We start from the raw sequence: 24803 nt of genomic DNA, 5'->3' as shown, positions 1-24803 counted from the left end.
TGGGCATTGCTGGCAAGGCTGGCATTTATTGCCCATTGCCAGCTGCCCTGAGATGGCGGTGGAGGACATTCTTGAACCACTGGTAGCGGGTTTGATGTGACCGAGTGCCTCGCTAGGCCCACTTCAGGGGGCAGTTAAGAGTCAACCGTGTTGGTGTGGGACTGGAGTCACATGGAGGCCCAGACCGGGTAAGGACAGCAGGTTTCCTTCCCTGAAAGGGACATGAGTGAACCAGCTGGGTTTTTACAACAATCCGACAGGTTCACGGTCACTTTTATTGATATCAGCTCTTTATTTCCAGATTCTTCAAACTGAATTCAAATTCGCAAAACTGGGATTTGAACTCATGTGAGTTCATGCTGGATCATTCGTCCAGGCCTCTGGATTACTAGTCCAGTAACATAACCACTCCCTCACCTCCCTCAATCTTTACTTCCTCAGGTTTTTAAACCCAAGCACACAATTAACAATCCACTTCTTGCTGAATGATCTTGTCTCCACGTCGACTCCTTTTCCACGTTGGTGCTCTGCACTGTGGGCCCGTCATTCACTTGGGGTCTTCAGTGAGAAACCAAATAGAGTAACGCGTAGCGGGGAAGCACACGACAAGGCTGCCATTCAGAAGTTTAGTTAACGTCTTGAATCAGTGGATGTCGTGTGTCTGGACTTTCAGAAGGCTTTCAATAAGGTCCCGCATAAGAGATTAGCGTGTAAAGTTAAGGCACATGGGATTGGGGGCAAGGTATTGACTTGGATAGAGAACTGGTTGGCAGACAGAAAGCAAAGAGTTGGAATAAACGGGTCTTTTTCCGAGTGGCAGGCAGTGACTAGTGGGGTACCGCAGGGATCGGTCCTAGGACCCCAGCTGTTCACAATATATATTAATGATCTAGACAAGGGAACTAGATGTAATATCTCCAAATTTGCAGACGACACAAAGCTGGGTGGGCGTGTGTGCTGTGTGGAGGATGTCAAGAAACTCCAGGATGATTTGGACATGTTGGGTGATTGGGCAGAAACATGGCAGATGCAATATAATGTGGATAAATGTGAGGTTATCCACTTTGGTGGCAAAAACAGGAAGGCAGATTATTATCTGAATGGCAATAGATTGGGAGAAGGAGAAGTGCAACGAGACCTGGGTGTCCTTGTGCACCAGTCGCTGAAGGTAAGCATGCAGGTGCAGCAGGCGGTTAAGAAGGCAAATGGTATGTTGGCCTTCGTAGCGAGAGGGTTTGAGTACAGGAACAAGGATGTCTTGCTGCAGTTGTACAGGGCCTTGGTGAGACCACATCTTGAGTATTGTGTGCAGTTTTGGTCGCCTTATCTGAGGAAGGATGTTCTTGCCATGGAAGGAGTTCAGCGAAGATTCACCAGGCTGATACCTGGGATGGCAGGAATGACGTATGAGGAGAGATTGGGTCAATTGGGCTTATACTCGCTGGAGTTTAGAAGAATGAGAGGGGATCTCATTGAAACTTATAAAATTCTGACAGAACTGGACAGACTAGATGCAGGAAGGATGTTCCCGATGGTCGGGGAGTCCAGAACCAGGGGTCACAGTCTAAGGATAAAGGGTAGGCCATTTAGGACAGAAATGAGGAGGAATTTCTTCACCCAGAGAGTGGTGAACCTGTGGAATTCTCTACCACAGAAGGCAGTAGAGGCCAATACATTAAATATATTCAAGAAGGAGTTGGGTATATTTCTTAAGGCTAAAGGGATCAAGGGATATGGGGAGAAAGCAGGGACAGGGTACTGAATTTGGATGATCAGCCATGATCACATTGGCGGAGCAGGCTCGAGGGGCCGAATGGCCTACTCCTGCTCCTATCTTCTATGTTTCTATGAGGTGAACTATCAAAACACATTCCAGTCCGTGTTACGTGTTTGTGGGGTGGAGGTTACTCAATGGAGTTGGGGGTATTGAGAACATTGGGAGCATTGTTGGGAAATTCATAAGATGTCTGGGAATGAGAGGAACAAAGACTGATGAAGCGCAATCGGAGTAGAACAACAATAATTAGCATTTATATCGTGCCTTTAATGTAGAAAAACAGGTCTCAAAGTGACTTACTCCCAATCTTCCGTTGACTGTTTAACTGCAATCCAAAGCCACACCCTCTGCCTCCTCTTACTAGCAATGGTCACTGATATACTGCATGCCTGGCATCAGCGTGGCACATAAGGGGGCTGGCACTGATGCCAGGCATTCAAGTTAACTACAGCACGAGGCAGATGGTCCACTGTCCAAGGTGCTGAAGCAACCGGTGTATTGGCCCAGATGGATGACTGCAGCTGTGTTCAGTTCCTACAGGGTAGTTTCAGTGCCCACTGTGCTCCTTAAAATGGTAGCTGGATCTGGCACATGGTAAGGTCTCAGTGTGCCATAGAATGTACTTTGGAAATTCTCAGATCCATTGCCCACAATCTTCCATCTGTTGATTCGGTGAGCAGTTGGACTGCAATCTTCCGATGTACATTTGCGGGGTAACCCCGTCATCAGCAAAATCTAGTCCTCGGTGTCAGCTTTTGGGATCAAGCTTCAGAGAGTTTAACGACAGACTATCAGTTTTAACAGCAAAACATATCACTTGGCTATCAATTCTGTAAAAGTTCTGCTTACAAAAACACTCAGAACCCGTATTTCCGAATGTTAATTGTGTCCCTTGCACAACTTTATATTATAGTTCAGCACTCTACTGCTGTGACTCACTGTCATTGTAATCAAACTCTGAGCACTGTAATTGAAGGATTTGGACATTTCTAAAAATGTTAATTTTAAGGGTATATCAATAATGAATAAGATGTTGCAGGATTTTGAGGTACACTAGTGTACACTGGACTGTAACATTCCTAATGGTGAGATTGACTTTAATGACTCCGTTGGAAAAAAGATTGCAATATCTATAGTGGTGGAATGGATCCTTTTAACAAATGTGGTAAGAAGGATTGTAATATTCCTAGTGGTGAGATTGTCAGTGATATTTCCAGTGGAGCTTGTAATATCCCTAGTGTTGAAATGGTCTGTAATGTCCCCAGTGGTTAGATGATCTGTAATATTTCCAAGGATAAGATGAACTGTTATAATGGGCCATATATTCCGATGCCTACGGGTGCGTACGCGCTGAAAAACGGCATTTCCGATCTGTCAAGAATGCTTTCGACAGGTCGGATGCCTGCCCTGGAGAAGGGCCTCTGTGAGGGGGAGAGTTCCGCTTTCTGCAGAACCTCCGCCCGCAGAAAACCCTTAGAAATATTACACCTGGTGAAAGCGTAAGGCCTGCTTTTACCAGCATAAGAGTTGAAAAAAGTAAAAAAAAAACATTTTCACTCATTTATCATTTAAAAATACTTTTAATAAAGGTAAGTTTATTTTTTAGCCCCCTAAAAAACTTCAATTATTTTTTTCAAAAATTAAATTTTTGTTTAAAATCTTTAATTTAATTTAATTTTTACTCATTTAAAAAATGTGGTGGTTTAAAAAAATGTATTTAATGTTTTAGTGTTTTTTTGGGGTGATCTCCATTCATATATTTGACGGGTCTATCTGTCAAAAGTATGAAGGGAGATTCCTTTCTCCTATTGGCTGGCCTGGCCCAGGTGATCCCAGGGACGATTGCGAACCGCCTGCGCCCCTGGGGTACGTGGGCCCTGCGCACTTCGAGTGTGGAGAGGCCCAGGAGCAGAAGTGTCCAGACCTCGGGAGCCCTCGGATAAGAGCGTAGATTTTTTTCCGATAGGCGGCCTCCGCACGCAGGGAGCCTCCTCTCGGAAATGACGGGCCATTGTAATTTTCCCAATGGTGCGATGGCCTGTAGGACTGAAACTTGTAATAAAGAGAAAGCTTCGCAAGACCTGTAAAATATAAGTAACCTGTAGCTCCCGGACCATCTCCTATTCTACTTGATTACTTCAAACTTCTAAATTAGAAACATAGAAGATAGGAGCAGGAGTAGGCCATTCGGCCCCTCGAGCCTGCTCCGCCATTTAATGAGATCATGGCTGATCATCCAAATTTTGTACCCTGTCCCTGTTTCTCCCCATATCCCTTGATCCCTATAGAAACATAGAAGACATGTGGAACTCCTCCCCTTCCTCAGCCTTCCCTTCCTACTGCAATCTTCAGGCTTCTAAAATCCAACTTGGGGCTTGAAATGCCTAAAGATTGCAAGCAGTCGATAGCTCAGTATGTCCCGAGTTACCTCGCCTTCTCTTCCCTCCCCTTTCAACCTCGGTGGTGGTCCTGGACACGTGCTTTCGTAATGCTAAAAGGAAAAGACAAGTACCACTTCGACGGGCTCCGCCGGGGTCCCTTACTTTGTGTTTGGCGCGGATCGATGATGCTGTCGGGGCTCTCGTCATCGGACACCCCGGCCGTCGACCCGTCGACCACTTGGAACTTGCTGCTCTGCTTGTCCCAGACGTGGTGCATTTGCATCGCCGCCTCCCTCTCGGCGGCAAGGTCCAGGTCCTGTTGGGCGAGGTGGGCCCTCAGCTGTCTGATCTCAAACTACAATTCGGAAATGAATGCAAAGACACGTTACCACTTGGGCGACACTTGCTGTTACTACTGAAAGAAAGAAAATCTTGTATTTATGTAGGAGCCTTTCACCAGATATATATATATATATATTTTTAGGAGACTTTTGAAAGTAGGGAGAAAGTTGGCTGGTGAAGTGGTTTGAGGAGAGGGTTCCAAAAGTTGGGGTGAAGCATCTGCAAGATCATCCTGTGATATTGCATTGGAGTGGCTGGGACAAGCAACACTCCGGAGGCATGGGGAGAGGGGGGTGAAATCTGTCTGGGGCAGAAGCGGATTAGAAAGAAAAGAAATTGCATTTCTGTAGCGCCTTTCACGACCTCAGGATGTCCCAAAGCGCTTTACAGCCAATGAAGTACTTTTTGAAGTGGAGTCACTGTTGTAATGTGGAGAAACGCGGCAGCTAATTTGCGCACAGCAAGCTCCCACAAACAGCAATGTGATGATGACCAGATCATCTGTTATTATTTAGTGATGTTGGTTGAGGGATAAATATTGGCCCAGGGCACCGGGAGAGAGCTGTGCGGTTTTAGTTGTTTACGCTCCAGGAGTAACCCTCGTGTACACTTGGGGGTCGGGGGCGCGAGGGTGGTCCCTCAACCTTGGCCATTGCCGAACTGTGCCTCAGTTCCCTGGGCTTAGTCACATGGGGGTTGGGGGAATGGGGGGGGGGGGGGATGTGCATTTTATACTGTAATGGATTTCTGAGTGTGTCAGACACGTAGCTGATCAAAAATCAAATTCTACACTGTATTAGGATGTGACAGGGCAACTCAAAGAGAGTGGACTGCTATTGAAGGCTGAGGCACTGCCAGGATAAGAATCCAGTGTTAATCGGCCGGTGTGAGCTCAGCGCCCTCTGCTGTCAGGCAGTGGTAGTGCAGCAACTAGAAACATAGAAACATAGAAGATAGGAGCAGGAGTAGGCCATTCGGCCCCTTGAACCTGCTCCGCCATTCAATGAGATCATGGCTGATCATCTAAATTCAGTACCCTGTCCCTGCCTTCTCCCCATATCCCTTGATCCCTTTAGCCTTAAGAAATATATCTAACTCCTCCTTGAATATATTTAATGAATTGGCCTCTACTGCCTTCTGTGGTAGAGAATTCCACAGGTTCACCACTCTCTGGGTGAAGAAATTCCTCCTCATCTCTGTCCTAAATGGCTTACCCCTTATCTTTAGACTGTGACCCCTGGTTCTGGACTCCCCCACCATTGGGAACATCTTTCCTGTATCTAGTCTGTCCAGTCCTGTTAGAATTTTATAAGTTTCAATGAGATCCCCTCTCAATCTTCTAAACTCCAGCGAGTATAAGCCCAATCAACCCAATCTCTCCTCATACGTCATTCCTGTCATCCCAGGTATCAGTCTGGTGAATCTTCGCTGCACTCCCTCCATGGCAAGAACATCCTTCCTCAGATAAGGCGACCAAAACTGCACACAATACTCAAGGTGCGGTCTCACCAAGGCCCTGTACAACTGCAGCAAGACATCCTTGCTCCTGTACTCGAACCCTCTCGCTACGAAGGCCAACATACCATTTGCCGCCTTAACCGTCTGCTGCACCTGCATGCTTACCTTCAGCGACTGGTGCACAAGGACACCCAGGTCTCGTTGCACTTCCCCTTCTCCCAATCTATTGCCATTCACTACACCAAGCTTATCTGCTACGAGAAGTCGAGAACTCATGGTCAAAAAGACCAGTGGGATTTATATTTATATAATGGACTGTGGAGGCGGAGTCATTGAATATATTTAAGGTGCAGATAGACAGATTTTTGAACGATAAGGGAGTCTAGGGTTATGGGGAGCGGGCAGGGAAGTGGAGTTGAGGCCAAGATCAGATCAGCCATGATCTCATTGAATGGTGGAGCAGGCTCGAGGGGCCGAATGACCGACTCCTGCTCCTACGTCTTATTTTTAAGATTTCTGCTCAATATTAAGCCATTCCTGTTGTTTTTTTAAAAAAGTGTGACTGTAATATATTAAAACTTGTGCAATTATATCCAGTGTAAGCTTCAGGATCCTTGCGCTTCGAAATCTAATGTTCGCTTTGAAATCACAAGATGAACGTGGATGATGGCGGCCATTCAGCCCGTCGTAACTCATGCCTCCAGACAGCCCTTGCATTTCCCTCCGCCATCACACCATCCGACTGCTCCTCAAAACGGTTTCCTTTTCTCTACTTGCCCTACCCTGGCCAATATTTACCTCTCAGCCGACATCATTAACAACAGATTGCCTGGCCGTTTATCTCATTGCTGTCTGTGGGATCTTGCCGTGCACAGATTGGCTGCTGCCTTTTCCCTGCATTGCAACAGCGACTACACTTCGAGAAGTACTGCTTTGGCTGTGAAGCGCTTTGGGGTGCCCTGAGGTCAGGGAAGGCAAGCTCTTTCCTTTCGGAACACAGGAACAGGAGGAGGCCATTCAGCCCCTCGAGCCTGCTCCGCCATCCAGTGAGACCGCGGCTGATCTGCGACCTAACTCCGTACACCCGCCTTTGCCCCGCATCCCTTAACGCCTTTGGTTAACATAAATCTATCAATCTCAGATTTAAAATTAACAATTGATCTAGCATCAGTTGCAGTTTGCAGAAGAGAGTGACAAACTTTTACCACCTTTTGTGTGTTGAAGTGTTTCCTAATGTCACTCCTGAAAGGTCTGGCTCTAATTTTTAGACGATGCCCCCTAGTCCTAGAATCCCCAACCAGCGGAAATAGTTTCTCTCGATCTACTTTCTTGCACCCAGGAGTCCACTCCACGTGCTGATCACTCTTTGCAGGAAGATCTCTTTGCTATTACTTCTAAACTTCCCTTTTACTAGTTTGAACCTGTCTCGCTGTCACGGTTTCATTTTAAGCGGTGTTCTGTGTGACTGGATCTGAATTTTAACCATCTTTCCACTGTGGCCTGTTTATATCGACATTGTCTGAACTATCGATGAGGGAGGACATTGTGCGAGAATGCTAGAAATCGGACAGTCACTGACTGAAGCCAATTTAACATTGAAAATCTATCGCCCAGTTCACAGCTTCTGGTGTAATAGTCCTTTCATCGTGTATTTCTTTCCTGATATTTAAAAATAGCTTTTAAAAGTTAGAATGTCCCATTCACCGTCTTCTGCAACTGATTATAGTTTGTAGCATGAGACCGGTCTTCTGGCACTAGATCAAATGACTGTAAAAGGTGTCAGATTGCCATAAACACCCAACTGGTTCACTAATCCCCTTCAGGGAAAGGAAACTGCGACATGTACTTGGTCTGGCCTACACGTGACTCCAGTCCCACACTACTTGTAATGCCCTCGGAAACTAGGGATGGGCAATAAATGAGGCCTTATCAGCATCACCTGCACCCTGAGAAGAAACGTACAGCACAGGAGGAGGCCACTCGGCCCATCGTGCCTGTGCCGGCCCTTTGAAAGAGCTCTCCAATTGGTCCCACTCCCCCCTGCTCTTTCCCCACAGCCCTGCACATTTCTCCAATTCCCTTTTGAAAGTTACTATTGAATCTGCTTCCACCGCCCTTTTCAGGCAGTGTGTTCCAGATCATCACAACTCGCTGCGTAAAAAAAATTCTCCTCATCCTCCAACCCCCCCCCCCCCCCCCCCGGTTTCTTTACCTTAAACCTGTGTCCTCTGGTTACCGACCCACCCTGTCACTGGAAACAGTTTCCCCTTATTTACTCTTATCAAAACCCGTCATAATTTTGAACAGCTCTATTAAATCTCCCCTTAACCTTCTCCGTGTTATCATGGATGGGATCTGCAGCCGTCGCCTGGACTTCTGCCCTAACTCATTCTATCCCAGGTTCTCAAAACGATGGTCCTCACACCCCTTGGCCTTACCCTTCGTCCTACGGTCTCCAGGCTGTTGAAAACTAAGCTTGGTTGTCCCCTGACCACTACATCTTGATTTGCCTCATCTTTCCTTCTCTCTCCAGTCTTGGTGCTGTCCTGCCCTGGCCAATGGTTTTTTTATTCACTCATAGGATGTGGTGTTACTGGCAAGGCCAGCATTTATTGACCATTAGCTGAGTGGCTTGCTAGGCCATTTCAGAGGGCTGTTAAGAGTCAACCACATTGCTGTGGGTCTGGAGTTATGTATCGGCCAGACCGGGTAAGGGCAGCAGATTTCCTTCCCTAAGGGACATTAGTGAACCTGATTGGCTTTTACAACAATCTGGTAGTTACATGGTCACCATTACTGATACTAGCTTTTCAGTCCAAATTTATTTAATTGAATTTCAATTCCCAGCTGCTGTGGTGGGATTTGAACTTCTATCTCTAGCTCAGTACTCCAGTAACATAATCACTATGCTACCGCTCCAATGGGCCTGGGTTTCACCATTAAGAATACAGCCACAAAAGTCCATGCGTTGTGATGAAGTAGAGCCAGCACCAGCTTTCTATCATACGTAAGAGTTTACAGCACAGAAACAGGCCATTCAGCCCAACCGGTCCGTGCCGGTGTTTATGCTCCACACCAGCCTCCTCCCACACTACCACATCTCACCCCCATCAGCATTTCCTTCTGTTCCTTCCTCCCTCATGTGCTTAGCCAGCTTGCCCTTAAATGCATCTACCCTCTCCACCCCGACCACTCCCTGTGTTGGCGAGTTCCACTTTCAGTCTTTGTGTTGAAGTGTGATGTGTCGCCCTTAGGGTGGTTAAGAGTCCTACAGGAGGCGGGGTGAGGAGCACAGATGAGTGTAAATTAGGTTGTAATCGCTGTCAAGTATACTCATCGGAACAAAACGGATTCAGCGAGGAGCTAGACGGTGAGACTTGTCTCAAAGTGTCTGTACATGGGCTCGAGCTGGCTGCTGGCCCAGAGGAAGCAGACTGACATGTTGCAGGAGTAACAGCGTCTAAGTGTGTTTTTATAACCACGCTGGTTCACTAATTGCTTTGCTAAATTTTCCAAGGGACCAAAGCCCACATCAGTGAGCAGGTCAAACACACTTGACACTAAGTTTCTGCCTTTAACCACACCAGGGTTTTATTCTTTGATCTTGAGAACTCGGAGCCTGCAGTCAACTCGGGTTAAACGAACCCGGACAATTAGAAAAGATGTAGTGAGGGGTGTTGGGGGGTTATTCAGGAGGGTCTGTTTTCAGTGTTAACAGCCCACGCTCAAAAGGGTGAGGCCCGAGGCGTCCCGGACCGTGGGGCCTCCCACCTCACCCTAATGTAGAGGGCGCTGCGAGCGGAGGCCGCGTGGGTTAGTGCTCTGATTTGCAGGTAAGCGATCGCGGGGAGGGTCTGGAGGAGGAACGGGTGGGCCTCGGAGTCTGTGATCGGGGTTTGGTGGGGGGAGAGTGCAGTGCTCGGGAGTGCCGCTGGGGAGTCGGGAGTGCTGTGGGGGGGGGGGGCTAGGAGGTCGGGAGGGGAGATCGCGGGGTGGGGGGGGGTCTGGAGGTCGGGAGGGAGTTAGGAGGTCAAAGATCTCGGGACTGGGAGCGGCGGTGATTATGGTAAGTATTTACCTTTTTTTTTAATTCGTCATTTGCATATGCTTCAGGCCTGGGTAAAGGATGCCTCTTGTTTGTCCTTTACCAAGATGGCGTCCCGCGCACTTCCCATCGGAAGTATGCGCGAGCGCCTTGGACCCCATATTCAATCCTTATGTGGCAGCATAGCGCCGAAATAAACGGGTGCTACACGGCCCAAATTATCTCCCGTAACCTTCCCGAAAATGCGTCTGAAGGCTTTCCTGACGCTCGCGTTTAAAGGGCCCCGAGATATTTCCTACATTAAAGGCTTAAGTAGATAATCCAGAAAATTTAACATAGCAATGGGAGGAGGCCATTCAGCCCCTCGAGTCTGTTCCGCCATTCAATGAGACCATGGCTGATCTGTATCTTAACTCCATCTACCCGCCTTGGTTCTTCACCCCTTAATACCCTTTGCCTAACAAAAATCTATCAATCGCAGTTTTGGAATTTTCAATTGACCACCCCCCCCAGCCTCAACAGCTTTTTGGGGGGAGAGAGTTCCAGATTTCCACCACCCTTTGTGTGAAGAAGTGCTTCCTTACATCTCCTCTGAACGGCCTGGCTCTAATTTTAAAATCATGCCCCCTTGTTCTGGACTCCCCCCACCAGAGGAAATAGTTTCTCTCTATCTCTACCCTATCGAATCCTTTAATCCTCTTAAACACCTCAACTGGATCACCCCTTAATCTTCTGACGAGTCAGTTTTTTTTCTCTCTTTCAGATGCTGACTGACCCCGCTGTAATTTTCTCATGTTTTCTAATTTCATTTCCTCTTTAGTTCTATTCTAGGGAACGCCCGTCGACCAAACCACTTCCTGTTTACACTCACTGAATGGAATGTATCACATCAGCTTGGCATAGCTCGTGGCACCCTTGTGATGGCGAGTTCGAGTCCCACTCCGGAGACTTGAGTGCAAAATCTAGGCTGACACTCCCAGTGCAGTGCTGAGGGAGTGCTGCACTGTCAGAGGTGCTGTTTTTCGGATGAGACGTTAAACCGAGGCACCGTCTCAGGTGGAGATAAAAGATACCACGGCACTATTCCGAAGAAGCGTTCTCCCCGGTGTCCTGGGGCCAATATTTGTCCCTTAACCAACATCGCTAAAACAGATTATCCGGTCATTATCACATTGCTGTTTGTGGGAGCTTGCTGTGCGCAGATTGGCTTTTCCTACATTACAACAGCGACTACACTTCAAAAAGTACTTCATTGGCTGTAAAGCGCTTTGGGATGTCCGGAGGTTGAGGAAAGGCGCTACATAAATGCAAGTCTTTTCTTTTAGAGAATACAGCGGGCAGTCAAAGTGCCATTGGATGCTGGGCGGGGGACAGTTAGAATACAAGGGGGCCGAGATTCTCCGGGTCGACTGGCCTCGTCTTGCTCTTGCCTTTGGTAGCAGTCTCTATCATTGAACAGCGGGGAGAGGGGATCGCAGGCTTGGAAAGAGCTGAGCTGGTCTGAGCAGGCCCAGGACATTAAGCTAAGTGACAGAGCGAGACAGATGTTTGAAATAGTTACTTTCTGCTGTCTCTCCTTCCCCGGGCTCTGCTTGTTCCCATTTTCTGATCCATTTGCCGATATGATTAATATCTTAATATTTCTTTTTAATTAAAAATCTTTAACCTTAACATTTTGATACTCTCCTCCTGGATTTATGAGTGACTGGGGAAATGTGGTGAAATTCCAATTTAAGTCTAACCCTTTCTTGATTCATTCTTCCCAACAAAGCAGCAACATTTAAATACTGACCCTCCAATTAACAACAATTTATGTAGAATGGGTGGGTAGCTTTCGAAATTTAAGTTCGGTGTGTTTTTCAGTCTGTCGAGGGTTCTTGCAGTGAGGACACTGGCTTCTTGTTTCGATTCTATTTAATAACATTACAGAAAGAAAGACTTGCATTTCTGTAGCGCCTTTCACGACCACTGGACGCCCCAAAGAGCTTTACAGCCGATGAAGTAACTTTTTTGAAGTGTGGTCACTGTTGTTTTGTAGGAATCGCGGCAGCCAATTTGCGCACAGCAAGCTCCCACAAACGGCAATGTGATTTCACCAGTGTGCCACGAACGGGTGAACAATTACACCAGACTGACAATTTCAACAATTTCAGACCATAACCTCTGCCCCTATATTGTTTCTCTCTCACAGGGCAGCTGTCTTTCATTCTGCCATCGCCATTTACACTTCATGTAGACCCGTCTTTTGTTAACTTGTCCCATTACCATCTCCTTTTGCCTTGCACCATCATCCCTTTTGTCTCTTAATCTCTCCTGCCCTCCACCCTATCACAGACCTTCCCTTTTGTTCTTTCCTCCCCTCCCCCCTTTCCCAGGCCCTGCCCTTGCTTAAAAATATCTCCAACTTTTTCCAGTTCTGACGAAGGGTCATCGACCCGAAACGTTAACTCTGTTTCTCTCTCCACAGATGCTGCCTGACCTGCTGAGTATTTCCAGCATTTTCTGTTTTTATTTTAGATTATCTGGTGCACAATCACACCAAATTACTTATTTATTATTTTCCGCCATTTAATCATCTGAGAGTTTTACTGCTACCTTTCAGTAACGTACACCAGTGCAAACTCAATTTCTTTTTTTTGATTTCATAATTTGGGACATATTAACGTGAAAGAAAACCCCGACCCAGCAACGTCAAGTCATGTCCAGTGATGTGAAGTGAAGCATTATGATACGTCAGGCTTGTGTGGTGAAGCATTTTGACAGGCCGCATATTTAACAGACACGAGACCGTCACGCTCTCAGCAGCCTCTGAATAGCAAGCGGGATATCAGATGGGGTGGCTTATCGGCATGCTGTCACTTTGTATTACTGCCTACTCGCCCTGTCGCATCAGGGCAGAGAGCTTCAAGTTCCTGCCCTCGATAGGTTATCCTCCGCCCTGTGACATCGCTGCATTTAATTCAAGACTGTGACTCTATGTCGGTCTTTCCCGCAACCTCAAGACTGTGAAACACCTCTCCCTTGGTCTTTGCTTCTCTCCTACAATCTACATTGTATAAGGTGTCAGCCGTGGCTCAGTGGGCAGCACCCTCGCCTCGGAGTCAGAAGGTTGTGGGTTCAAGTCCCACTCCAGAGACTTGAGCACAAAAATCTGGGCTGACACTCCCAGTGCAGTGCTGAGGGAGTGCTGCACTGTCGGAGATGCCGTCTTTCGGATGAGACGTTAAACCGAGGCCCCGTCTGCTCTCAGGTGGATGTAAAAAATCCCGTGGCACTGTTTCGAAGAAGAGCAGGGAGAGTTATCCCCGGTGTCCTGGCCAATATTTATCCCTCAGTCAACATCAACAAAAAACAGATTATCTGACCTCTCTGTCCTCGGCCTCTTACACTGTTCCAATGAAGCTCAGCGTAAGCTCGAGGAACAGCACCTCATCTCTCGATTAGGCACTTTACAGCCTTCTGGACTCAACATCGAGTTCAACAATTTCAGACCATAACCTCGGCCCCTATTTTGTTTTTCTCTCTCTCTCTCACATGGCAGCTGTCTTTCATCCTGCCTTTGCCATTTACACTTCATCTACAGCCATCTTTTGTTTCTTAACTTGTCCCATTACCATCTCCTTTTGCTTTGCACCATCATCCCTTTTGTCTTTTAATCTCTCCTGCCTTCCATCCTATCACAGACCTTCCCTTTTGTTCTTTCCTCCCCTCCCCCCTTTCCCTGCCCCTGCACTTGCTTAAAAACCTGTTCCATCTCCAACTTTTTCCAGTTCTGACGAAGGGCCATCGACCTGAAACGTTAACTCTGTTTCTCTCTCCACAGATGCTGCCTGACCTGCTGAGTGTTTCCAGCATTTTCTGTTTTTATTTCAGATTATCTGGTCACCAAGATTCCCTATAATTTTTTTTCGGGCGCGGGGGGCGGGGGGGCACGGGACCCCTTTAACGCTCGGTGCCCGTGTGGTTTTTTCAATTTAAAATCCGGCTCATCGGCTGTGCGGGACCTGCAGAGCACTGCGCAGCAGCACAGCTTACAGGGAACATCGCCGGTCACGATCTCATCGTTGTTTGTGGGATCCTGTGGTGCACAAAATGACTGCCGCGTTTCCCACATTACAACAGTGACTACACTTCAAAAAGTACTTCATTGTCTGTGAAGCGCTTTGGGGCGTCCTGGAGTCGTGAAAGGCGCTATAGAAATGCGAGTCTTTCTGTTGGCACACTTACTGACATGAATCAGTCATTCATGAAAGAAAGACTTATGAAATAATACTGAGCGGCCTATGGGTGGCGCTGTCCAGGGAAAGTATAAATACTCGGGCACGGGCCCAGCTTGCGCAGGACATTCTTAACAGGAACTAGTGAAGGGCACAACTAGACTTCCATGTTGTAAAACAGTTGATTAAAGCTTTGTATAACGCTTAGACCAAGTGCCTAGTAGTTTTCTCACGTCACTTACTGCTTGCTCCTGACAGATCTGCGTGAGTCGCTCCAGTTGTTCCTCGCGAACCTGCTTGGCCCTCTCGTACTGCTGGATGACCATCTCCATCTCCAACTTGACCGGCAGGACGTAAGCTGAAAGAGTCCCAAAGGCACATGAGGATTATCAGACCCAGATCACAGACTGAGGAACGATACAGATTGCGGGAGCTCAGCAACATGTACAAGCTTCCCCTTTTTTTTTGTGATGCTTGTTGTATACTGGGATCATTTTCCTTAGAATGGAGAAGGTTCGGGAAACTCACTGGAATGACACGGGGCGGGGGGAGCACAGCCAGAACACTTCGCACCGCAACTGTGGTTCTAGTCTACTCTGCTTCGGAACACTGCTCTGCCTCACGGTCCTGCAGCCGCCACACAAAGATCGTGGACGTGCAGCTAACGTGTCAGGGACACTCGAGTCCACTCCAACTGAGCGGCTCCCGGTGCTGTCCCACACTGCCCCGCCCGCCATTCCCCGCGACCCCACCATGCCCCGTGAGATGGAAAAAATCATCAACAACATCAACCTTCCCGTTGACGAAGACTTGGAAAAACCCGCCACGAAAGCACTTAAAATCACGCCGGCCATTCTGGGAAACAGCAACCAATATTCACGCAGCTGGTATCGGCCCACTATCCAGATGGACGGAATTGTGGGACGCACACAACATAAAGAACCAACACCTCATCACTGACCCAACAGCAGAGGTCCCCGGCTTCGACCTCCCTCGAAGACAGTGGACGGCGCTCAACCCAATCTGCTCAGGGCACGGACGATGCGGCCACCTGCTCCACGAGTGGAAGGTGAGGGACGGCCCGAAGTGTGACTGTGGCCATGAGTCCCAGACCACGGAACACTCGCATCAACCCTTCCACTGAGATCTGTCGCGGGAGGCACCTCATTTCTCCACTCGGCATCTCAGGAGGTCATCGAACGGAGAGCCAAACTAGACGTCCCATTAGAAGCTTTTCCCGTCACACAAAACAGCAACAACGGGGGAGATTTAATAGGTGTTCAAAATTATGAAGGGTTGTGATAGGGCAGATCGGGAGAAACCGCTTCCCCTGGCAGGAGGGTGGGTAACCAGAGGACACAGATTTAAGATAAATGGCAAAAGAACCAGAGGGGGAGATGAGAATTTATTTTACGCAGCGAGTTGTTGTGATCTGGAATGCGCTGCCTGAAAGGGCGGTGGAAGCAGATTCAATAGTGACTTTCAAAAGGGAATTGGGATATAAACTTGAAAAGGAAAAATTTGCAGGCCATGGGGAAAAAGCAGGGGGGAGTGGGACTAATTGGATTGCTCTATCAAAGAGCCGGCACAGGCACGAGGGGCCGAATGGCCTCCTCCTGTGCTGTAAGACTCTATGAATCATCTTGGAATGCGGCCTCATTTATTGCCCATCCCGATAATGAATTTTTAAAAAAAGACTTGAGCCAAGCCTTCAGTCACCCCTCCTTATCTATCTCTGGTTATATTAGAGCGATGGGTGTGTTTTGTGGCTTTATAGTCGGGCCAGAAGACTTGAATTAAAATTGGAACAGATGTTGGGAAGAACATCTTTCCTCTGAATATTGAGAATGACCTGCTCGGTGGGACGTCAGGGATTGAACCGTTACGGACAGTCAGACCCAGCTGGACGCTCATACAAAAGCAGAATGCTGCGGATGCTGGAAATCTGAAATAAAAGCAGAAAATGCTGGAAATACTCAGCAGGCCAGGCAGCATCCGTGGAGAGAGAAACAGAGTTAACGTTTCAGGTCTGGGACCCTTCGTCAGAACTGGAAAAAGTTGGAGATGGAACAGGTTTTTAAGCAAGTGCAGGGGCGGGGGGAGGGGAGGAAAGAACAAAAGGGAAGGTCTGTGATAGGATGGAAGGCAGGAGAGATTAAGAGACAAAAGGGATGATGGTGCGAGGTAAAGGGAGATGGTAATGGGACAAGTAAAGAAACAAAAGACGGCTCTAGACGCTATACTGGCACAGGTAGGAGGCTCGAGGGATGGGATTCAGTGGGCTGATGGCCCTTTCCTCGTTCACTTATCTAGTTGTCGGCACCAAATGTGGAGCGAAGGGATAAAACTGAGAAGGAAAGATATGCAATTTAATGGCTGTTTCCAGCCCAGGTAAGGCACGTCGCAGACATGTTATTCGCAAGTTCGGCCACCAGAGGGAGCCACAATACAAGCTCTCGGGATCAACTTCTCGAAAGGTGCTGGAGTGAAGTTGGGCAGACATGGGCCCTTAGCTGTTGTTCAAAGCAGTTAAACGCTGGCTCCCTCATCCAGTAATTAATATTTCTATTTCATTAAGCAGATACAGGTGGATGAGCCACCTTGGCTTCCGCCACAACGGTAACCAGAGGACACAGATTTAAGATAAGTAGCAAAGGAGCCGGTGGGGGGGGGGGAAGATGAGGAGAATTTTTTTTATGCAGCGAGTTATGATCTGGAATGCGCTGCCTGAAAGGGTGGTGGAAACAGATTCAAGAGTAACTTTCAAAAGGGAATTGGGATATAAACTTGAAAAGGAAAATTTTGCAGAGCCATGGGGATAGAGCAGGGGGAGTGGGACTAATTGGATCGCTCTTTCAAAGAGCCGGCACAGGCACGAGGGGGTTGCTAGTGAGGCCAGCATTTATTGCCCATCCCTAACTGCCCTCGAGAAGGTGGTGGTGAGCCGCCTTCTTGAACCGCTGCAGTCCGTGTGGTGAAGGTGCTCCCACAGTGCTGTTAGGTAGGGAGTAGATCTTCCAGCCACGCCTGATCCCCCCCCCCCCCCCCCACCCTTACTGTTTTAGTGTACATGCTTTAAGCAGCTTTATATTCTTGGCTTTTGCCACAAAGGTGCACCTCCTTCTTGCAGTGTCTTGTGCAGTGGAGCGCCTTCCTGTGGGTCTGCTCCTGGGTCTGGCCAAGACGGCCATTCACAAGTCCAAGATGGATGCAGCCCGTGGCGGAGGGGGTGGTTGGGGTGGGGGAAGGGGCCGATGTGGCTGCCTGGCCCCTCTCTCCCGCCAGTGGCCCTGGAGAGGGAGCACGCAGACTCCACCGATACACCAGAGGCCTTCCCTGACCGGCAGGCACCACAGGGAATAGACACATGGACAATAACTTTGAGAAGGAGGACTGGTTTCAATATCATAGGACCTCTGACTTTTACCCTTCAACATCCTAATTTAATCTTCACCATAGCAACGTAACATCAATGGGACCGTCACATCTGACTTTAGACCAGCCAGTCCAATTTTAAATTTCTAAAATATAAACTGGACTCTGACATTCTGGTCTTTAAAGAAAATACATATTCATTTATTTTATTTTTCATTCACTTATGGGATGTGGGCGTCACTGGCAAGGCCAGCATTTATTGCCCATCCCTAGTTGCCCTCGAGAAGGTGGGGGTGAGCCGCCTTCTTGAACTGCTGCAGTCCATGTGGTGAAGGTGCTCCCACAGTGCTGTTAGGGAGGGAGTTCCAGGATTCTGACCCAGCGACGATGAAGGATTTGTCCTGGATGGTGTCGAGCTTCTTGAGTGTTGTTGGAGCTGCACTCATCCAGGCAAGTGGAGAGTATTCCATCACACTCCTTACTTGTGCCTTGTAGATGGTGGAAAGGGCTTTGGGGAGTCAGGAGGTGAGACACTCGCCGCAGAATACCCAGCCTCTGTTATTTATTTAACAGATGGTCTGGTCATTATCACATTGCTGTTTGTGGGAGCTTGCTGTGCGCAAATCGGCTGCTGCATTTCCCACATTATAACAGTGACCACACTTCACAAAGTACTTCATTGGCTGTGAGTTGTTCTGGGACATCCTGAGGTCGTGATAGGCGCTACATAAATGCAAGCTCTTCCTTTCGTTGCTTATGAGGTGGAGCCATTTGTTCTGATGGTTTCCGATTAATTTTGATCAGTAGTCAAAGAAATAGAACTGGAGCTCGCTCAGTCTAGCCTCGATCCCAACCCTCGCCGCCCTCCCCCCCACCCGACGCCCCCCTTCCCCAAGCAAAGGGGCGCTCCTTAACGTACAGCGTGCTCAGTCCTTTCACTGCAGCAAGGGGCCACTGTACAGGCTGAAGCACGAGAACCTGTGCGACAGCTACTATTCATGGAGCAGGTCACTGAGGAGAGACAGAAGGAAGGATAATTAACTCCCCAAAGGGCGGAGGGGCTGGGATGGAGGGAGAGGCTTCCGGGGGGGGTATTTTTAGGCAGAGTGCGTGACTTGCAATCACTGGGACTGGCAACTGCATTTGTCAATGTCAGTTTCAGGGGCTGCGCGATACATTTCACTGCACAATTCAGCACCGCGGACAGCTCCTGGCACGGTACAATCTGACACAGCAATGCCATTTCCAATGGGTCTTTATCTGTAACATTGCTTCAGATTCACTCAGTCCACTGAGCAAAGATCTGCGGATTCCCAGCAGCTACAGCAGGCGGAGGGTAATCCTCGGGCCAGGGGTCTCCCTTGGTCGTTCCTTGGCTCAGTGGGTCAGACGGTCGTGGGTTCAAGTCCCGCTCCAGAGACCAGCGCACTAAAAATCCAAGCTGACACTCCCAGTGCAGTACCGAGGGAGCGCTGCACTGTCGGAGGTGCCGTCTTTCAGATGAGACGTTAAACCGAGGCCCCGTCTACTCTCTCTCAGGTGGATGTAAAAAGATCCCGCGGCACTATTTCGAAGAAGAGCAGGGGAGTTCTCCCCGGTGTCCTGGGGCCAATATTTATCCCTCAATCAACATCACTAAAAACAGATGATCTGGTCATTATCACATTGGGAGCAGCAGCGGAGAGCAGCAGAGGCCCGGCTTAAAAACCGGCGCCAAAGCAGAAGCCCGACCAGTTCGGGCAGGGAGCAGCAGCGGAGAGCAGCAGAGGCCCGGCTTAAAAACCGGCGCCAAAGCAGAAGCCCGACCAGTTCGGGCAGGGAGCAGCAGCGGAGAGCAGCAGAGGCCCGGTATAAAAACCGGCGCCAAAGCAGAAGCGTACCAAATCAACATCAGAGGAGAGAGATAAAAAATAATCAGAGTGTGACGTCACCAGGGAGCACGTAAGTGATTGGTTGGTGAGTATTTCTCTCTTTTCAGTACAAGCTTGAATTCTGTGGTGTTAAATTTCTCGGGATTAAGGTGTAGTGGGGACAGTTGGTAAATAAAGCGCCCTAGAGTATACCTGTAACTGGGGTATTGAATTAATTTTTAAATTAATTAAAGGAGTAAGTCATGGCAGGAGAGCTCAGACCCGTGTTCTGCTCCTCTTGCTCCATGTGGGAAATCAGGGACGCTGCCAGTGTCCCTGACGACCATGTGTGCGGGAAATGCATCCAGCTGCAGCTACTTGTAGACCGCATTGCGGCGCTCGAGCTGCGGGTGGATGGGTTGTGGAGCATGCGCGATGCTGAGAGGCTCGTGGATACCACGTTTAGCGAGTTGTGCACGCCTCAGGGTAGGGCAGCACAGGGAGTGACCATCAGGCGGAGCAACAAAGGCAGGCAGGTAGTGCAGGGAACCCCTGCGGACATCCCCCTTTCAAACAGGTATACCGCTTTGGATACTGTTGAGAGGGATGGCTCACCAGGGGAAGGCAGCAGCAGCCAACTTCCTGGCACTGGGGGTGCTCCTGCTGCCCAGGAGGGGGGGAAAAAGAGTGGGAGAGCAATAGTGGTAGGGGATTCTATAGTAAGGGGAACAGATAGGCGTTTCTGTGGCCGCAAACGTGACTCCAGGATGGTTTGTTGCCTCCCTGGTGCCAGGGTCAAGGATGTCACTGAGCGGCTGCAGGGCATTCTGGAGGGGGAGGGTGAACAGCCAGTGGTCGTGGTCCACATTGGTACCAACGACATAGGTAAAAAGAGGGATGAGGTCCTGCATCAAGAATTTAGGGAGCTAGGTAACAGATTAAAGGGCAGGACCTCAAAGGGTGTAATCTCTGGATTACTCCCAGTGCCACGTGCTAGTAAGTATAGGAATGGGAGGATAGAGCAGATGAATGCGTGGCTAAAGAGTTGGTGTAGGGGGGAGGGTTTTACTTTCCTGGATCACTGGGCCTGCTTCTGGGAAAGGTGGGACTTGTACAAGTCGGATGGGTTGCACCTGAACCAGAGCGGGACAAATATCCTTGCGGGGAGGTTTGCTAGCACTGTCGGGGGAGGTTTAAACTAACTTGGCAGGGGGATGGGATACAGAGGGGAGCTGAAATAGGGGGGGATGTGCTGCCAATTATGGAGGAAAAAACAAGTCAGCTTGGTAGACAGGGCAAATATATAAGGGCAAGGCTGGATGGCATCTATTTTAATGCAAGGAGTCTTGCAAATAAGGTGGATGAACTGAAGGTGTTGATAAACACATGGGAGTATGATATTGTTGCTATCACGGAGACATGGTTGAGGGAGGGGCAAGACTGGCAGCTCAATATTCCGGGGTACAGAATCTTCAGGCGAGACAGAGGGGGAGGTATAAGAGGAGGGGGTGTCGCAATATTAATTAAGGAGTCAATTACTGCACTAAGGAGGGATGATATATTAGCAGGGTCCTCTAATGAGGCCATATGGGTGGAGCTTAAAAACAAAAAGGGGGCAAGCACTTTGCTGGGAGTGTACTATAGGCCTCCAAACAGTCAGGGGGAGATAGAGGAACAGATATGTAGGCAAATCTCAGAGAAATGTGCAAATAATAGGGTAATAATAATGGGGGATTTCAACTTCCCCAATATTAACTGGGATAGTCAAAGTGTGAAAGGCTCAGAGGGTGTAGAATTCTTAAAGTGCATCCAGGAGAGCTTTTTGAGCCAGCATGTAGAAAGTCCTACAAGAGAGGGGGCGGTACTGGACCTAATTCTAGGGAATGTGGCCGGCCAAGTGGAAAAAGTGCTAGTAGGTGAGCACTTTGGTGATAGTGACCATAATATGGTAAGATTTAAGGTGGTCATGGAAAAGGACAGGGATGGGCCGGAAATAAAGGTTCTAAATTGGGGGAAGGCCGATTTTAATAGGATAAGGCAGGATCTGGCCAAAATGGACTGGGATCAGCTACTTGTAGGAAAATCCGCATCGGAGCAATGGGAGGCTTTCAGAAGGGAGATTGAGATCATACAAGGGCAACATGTTCCCATAAAGGTCAAGAGTGGTTCCAAAAACCACAGGGAACCGTGGATGTCGGGATATACGGGAATGGATTAGGAAAAAAAGGAGGGCTTTTGGTAGATACAAAAGGCTAAAGACGGAGGAAGCCCTAGAGGAGTACAAAAAGTGCAGGGGGATACTTAAAAAAGAAATTAGGAGATCAAGGAGGGGCCATGAAATAACACTGGCGAGCAAAATAAAGGAAAATCCGAAGATGTTTTATAAGTATATTAAGGGTAAAAGGATAACTAGGGAAAAAATAGGGCCCATTAGGGACAAAAGTGGCAATCTGTGTGTGGAGCCGGAAGATGTAGGAGGGGTTCTAAATGAATTTTTTGCATCTGTTTTCACTATGGAGAAGGACGATGTAGACATAGAAATAGGGCGGGGGGACTGTGATATGCTCGAACATATTAACATCGAGAGGGAGGAGGTATTGGCGGTTTTAGCTGGCCTAAAAATGGATAAATCCCCAGGCCCGGATGAAATGTACCCCAGGCTGCTGTGTGAGGCAAAGGAGGAGATTGCGGGGGCTCTAACACATATATTCAGGACCTCTCTGGCCACAGGGGATGTGCCAGAGGACTGGAGAACCGCTAATGTAGTACCATTATTCAAGAAGGGTAGTAGGGAAAAACCGGGGAACTACAGGCCAGTGAGCCTAACATCAGTGGTAGGAAAATTACTGGAAAAAATCCTGAGGGACAAAATTTGTCTCCACTTGGAGAGGCAAGGATTAATCAGGGATAGTCAACATGGCTTTGTCAAGGGAAGATCATGTCTGACTAATTTGATTGAATTTTTTGAGGGGGTGACTAGGTGTGTGGATGAGGGTAACGCAGTGGATGTGGTATACATGGATTTCAGTAAGGCCTTCGATAAAGTCCCGCACAGGAGACTGGTCAAGAAGGTAAGAGCCCATGGAATCCAGGGTGCCTTGGCACATTGGATACAAAACTGGCTTAGTGGCAGAAGGCAGAGGGTGATGGTCGAAGGTTGTTTTTGTGACTGGAAACCTGTGGCCAGTGGGGTACCACAGGGATCGGTGCTGGGTCCCTTGCTGTTTGTGGTCTACATTAATGACTTGGATATGAATGTAAAGGGTATGATCAGTAAATTCGCGGATGATACTAAAATTGGTAGGGTGGTAAATAGCGAGGAGGGTAGCCTCAGTCTGCAGAACGATATAGATGGGTTGGTCAGATGGGCGGAACAGTGGCAAATGGAATTTAACCCGGAAAAGTGCGAGGTGATGCACTTTGGGGGGTCTAACAAGGCAAGGGAATACACAATGAATGGAAAGACCCTAGGCAAGACGGAGGGTCAGAGGGATCTGGGTGTGCAGGTACACAGATCCCTGAAGGCGGCGGAACAGGTGGATAAGGTGGTAAAAAAGGCATATGGGATACTTGCCTTCATTAGCCGAGGCATAGAATATAAGAGCAAGGAGGTTATGATGGAGCTGTATAAAACACTGGTTAGGCCACAGCTGGAATACTGTGTGCAGTTCTGGTCGCCACACTACAGGAAAGATGTGATCGCGTTAGAGAGGGTGCAGAGGAGGTTCACCAGGATGTTACCAGGGCTGGAGCGCTTCAGCTATGAAGAGAGACTGGGCAGATTGGGTTTGTTTTCCTTGGAGCAGAGGAGGCTGAGGGGGGACATGATTGAGGTGTACAAAATTGTGAGGGGCATAGATAGGATGGATGCTGAGGAGCTTTTCCCCTTAGTAGAGGGGTCAATAACTAGGGGGCATAGATTCAAGGTAAAGGGCGGGAGGTTTAGAGGGGATTTGAGAAAGAACTTTTTCACCCAGAGGGTGGTTGGAGTCTGGAACTCACTGCCTGAAAGGGTTGTGGAGGCAGAAACCCTCACAACATTTAAGAAGCATTTGGATGAGCATTTGAAATGCCATAGCATACAAGGCTACGGGCCAAATGCTGGAATATGGGATTAGATTAGACAGGGCTTGATGGCCGGCGCGGACACGATGGGCCGAAGGGCCTCTATCCGTGCTGTATTACTCTATGACTCTATGACTCTATGACATTGCTGTTTGTGGGGGCTTGCTGTGCACAAATTGGCTGCCGTGTTTCCTACATTACAACAGTGACTACACTTCAAAAAGTACTTCATTGGCTGTAAAGCGCTTTGGGTACTGGTTCCTTTGGGTTGGTAGGTCAGTGGGAGTTTGCGGGTGAAAGTTTCCACTGTTGAAACTGTCGGGGACCTTGTGCGCCCATTTGCCCGCCTGAATTAACTTTTAGTCAAACCTTTCAATGGGCGCTCAATACCCCGCCCAAAACAGGCGGGGGGGCTCTTTAAATATGCAAATCAGGGTCCTACGCCTGTTGTAGGACTCCGACATCAACTTTCAAGGAGGAATGGGCAAACCAGGCACGGCCCACGACAGCTCCACTGTCTCCAAGCGTTGACAGCGCCAATCGGCGACCCTTAAAAGGGGGCCTCTCCCAAAAGGTACGACTGCCTTTGAAATGTTTACGTGGGGCCCACCAGAGCAGATAGGCTCCTCCGGGCCACACAAAACCCTTCCTGCTCACTGCCGACCCTCCTGGACCTCTCACTCCCCCCGCCCCTGCTCTCCCCCCCCCCCCCCCCCACCCCACCACCCAACAGGTCTTACCTACCGATCGGCTGTGCGCAGTAGCCGGACAACTTTCCTCCTCGCCAGACCAGCAGGCTGCTGAGAATTTCCCGTTTGGCACCTCGGCCGCGGGCACCTCCCCGATACACCGCGCACATTCAGCTCCCAACCTGAAAGTCTCTCCCAGGAACTTTAGGAGACAAGAGGACTAACCAGGGGGAATAGAAAGCAATGTTGGGCAGGTAGAGTGATCAGGTGGAGAGAGAGAGAAACTATTTCCTCTGGTGGGGGGAGTCCAGAACAAGGGGGCAGAACCTTAAAATTAGAGCCAGGCCGTTCAGGGGTGATGTCAGGAGGCACTTCTTCACACAAAGGGTGGTGGAAATCTGGAACTCTTTCCCCCCCCCCCCCCCCCCCCAAAAAGCTGTTGAGGCTGGAGGGTCAGTTGAAAATTCCAAAACTGCGATTGGTAGATTTTTGTTAGGTAAGAACATAAGAACATAAGAAATAGGAGCAGGAGTAGGCCAATCGGCCCCTCGAGCCTGCTCCGCCATTCAATAAGGTCATGGCTGATCTGATCCTAACCGCCAAT

General features: G+C 48.7%; 1 protein-coding gene across 1 annotated transcript in view; it reads right to left on the bottom strand.

Moving 5' to 3' along the window:
* tmem266 (transmembrane protein 266) overlaps positions 1–24803 on the bottom strand; it is a 148228-nt gene that overhangs the window by 12669 nt on the left and 110756 nt on the right. Inside the window, exons 8-9 of the mRNA XM_085972319.1 lie at positions 14463–14578; positions 4321–4513 (exon numbers count right to left, since the gene is read on the bottom strand). Of these exons, the coding sequence (XP_085828445.1) occupies positions 4321–4513; positions 14463–14578 (309 nt within the window). The remainder of the gene's footprint in view (positions 1–4320; positions 4514–14462; positions 14579–24803) is intronic.

The sequence above is a fragment of the Somniosus microcephalus genome, chromosome 32, assembly GCF_052327205.1.
Source record: "Somniosus microcephalus isolate GS21.2 chromosome 32, FLI_Smic_1.0, whole genome shotgun sequence".
NCBI classification, from domain to species: domain Eukaryota; kingdom Metazoa; phylum Chordata; class Chondrichthyes; order Squaliformes; family Somniosidae; genus Somniosus; species Somniosus microcephalus.
This window is presented reverse-complemented; position numbering and strand designations above follow the sequence as displayed.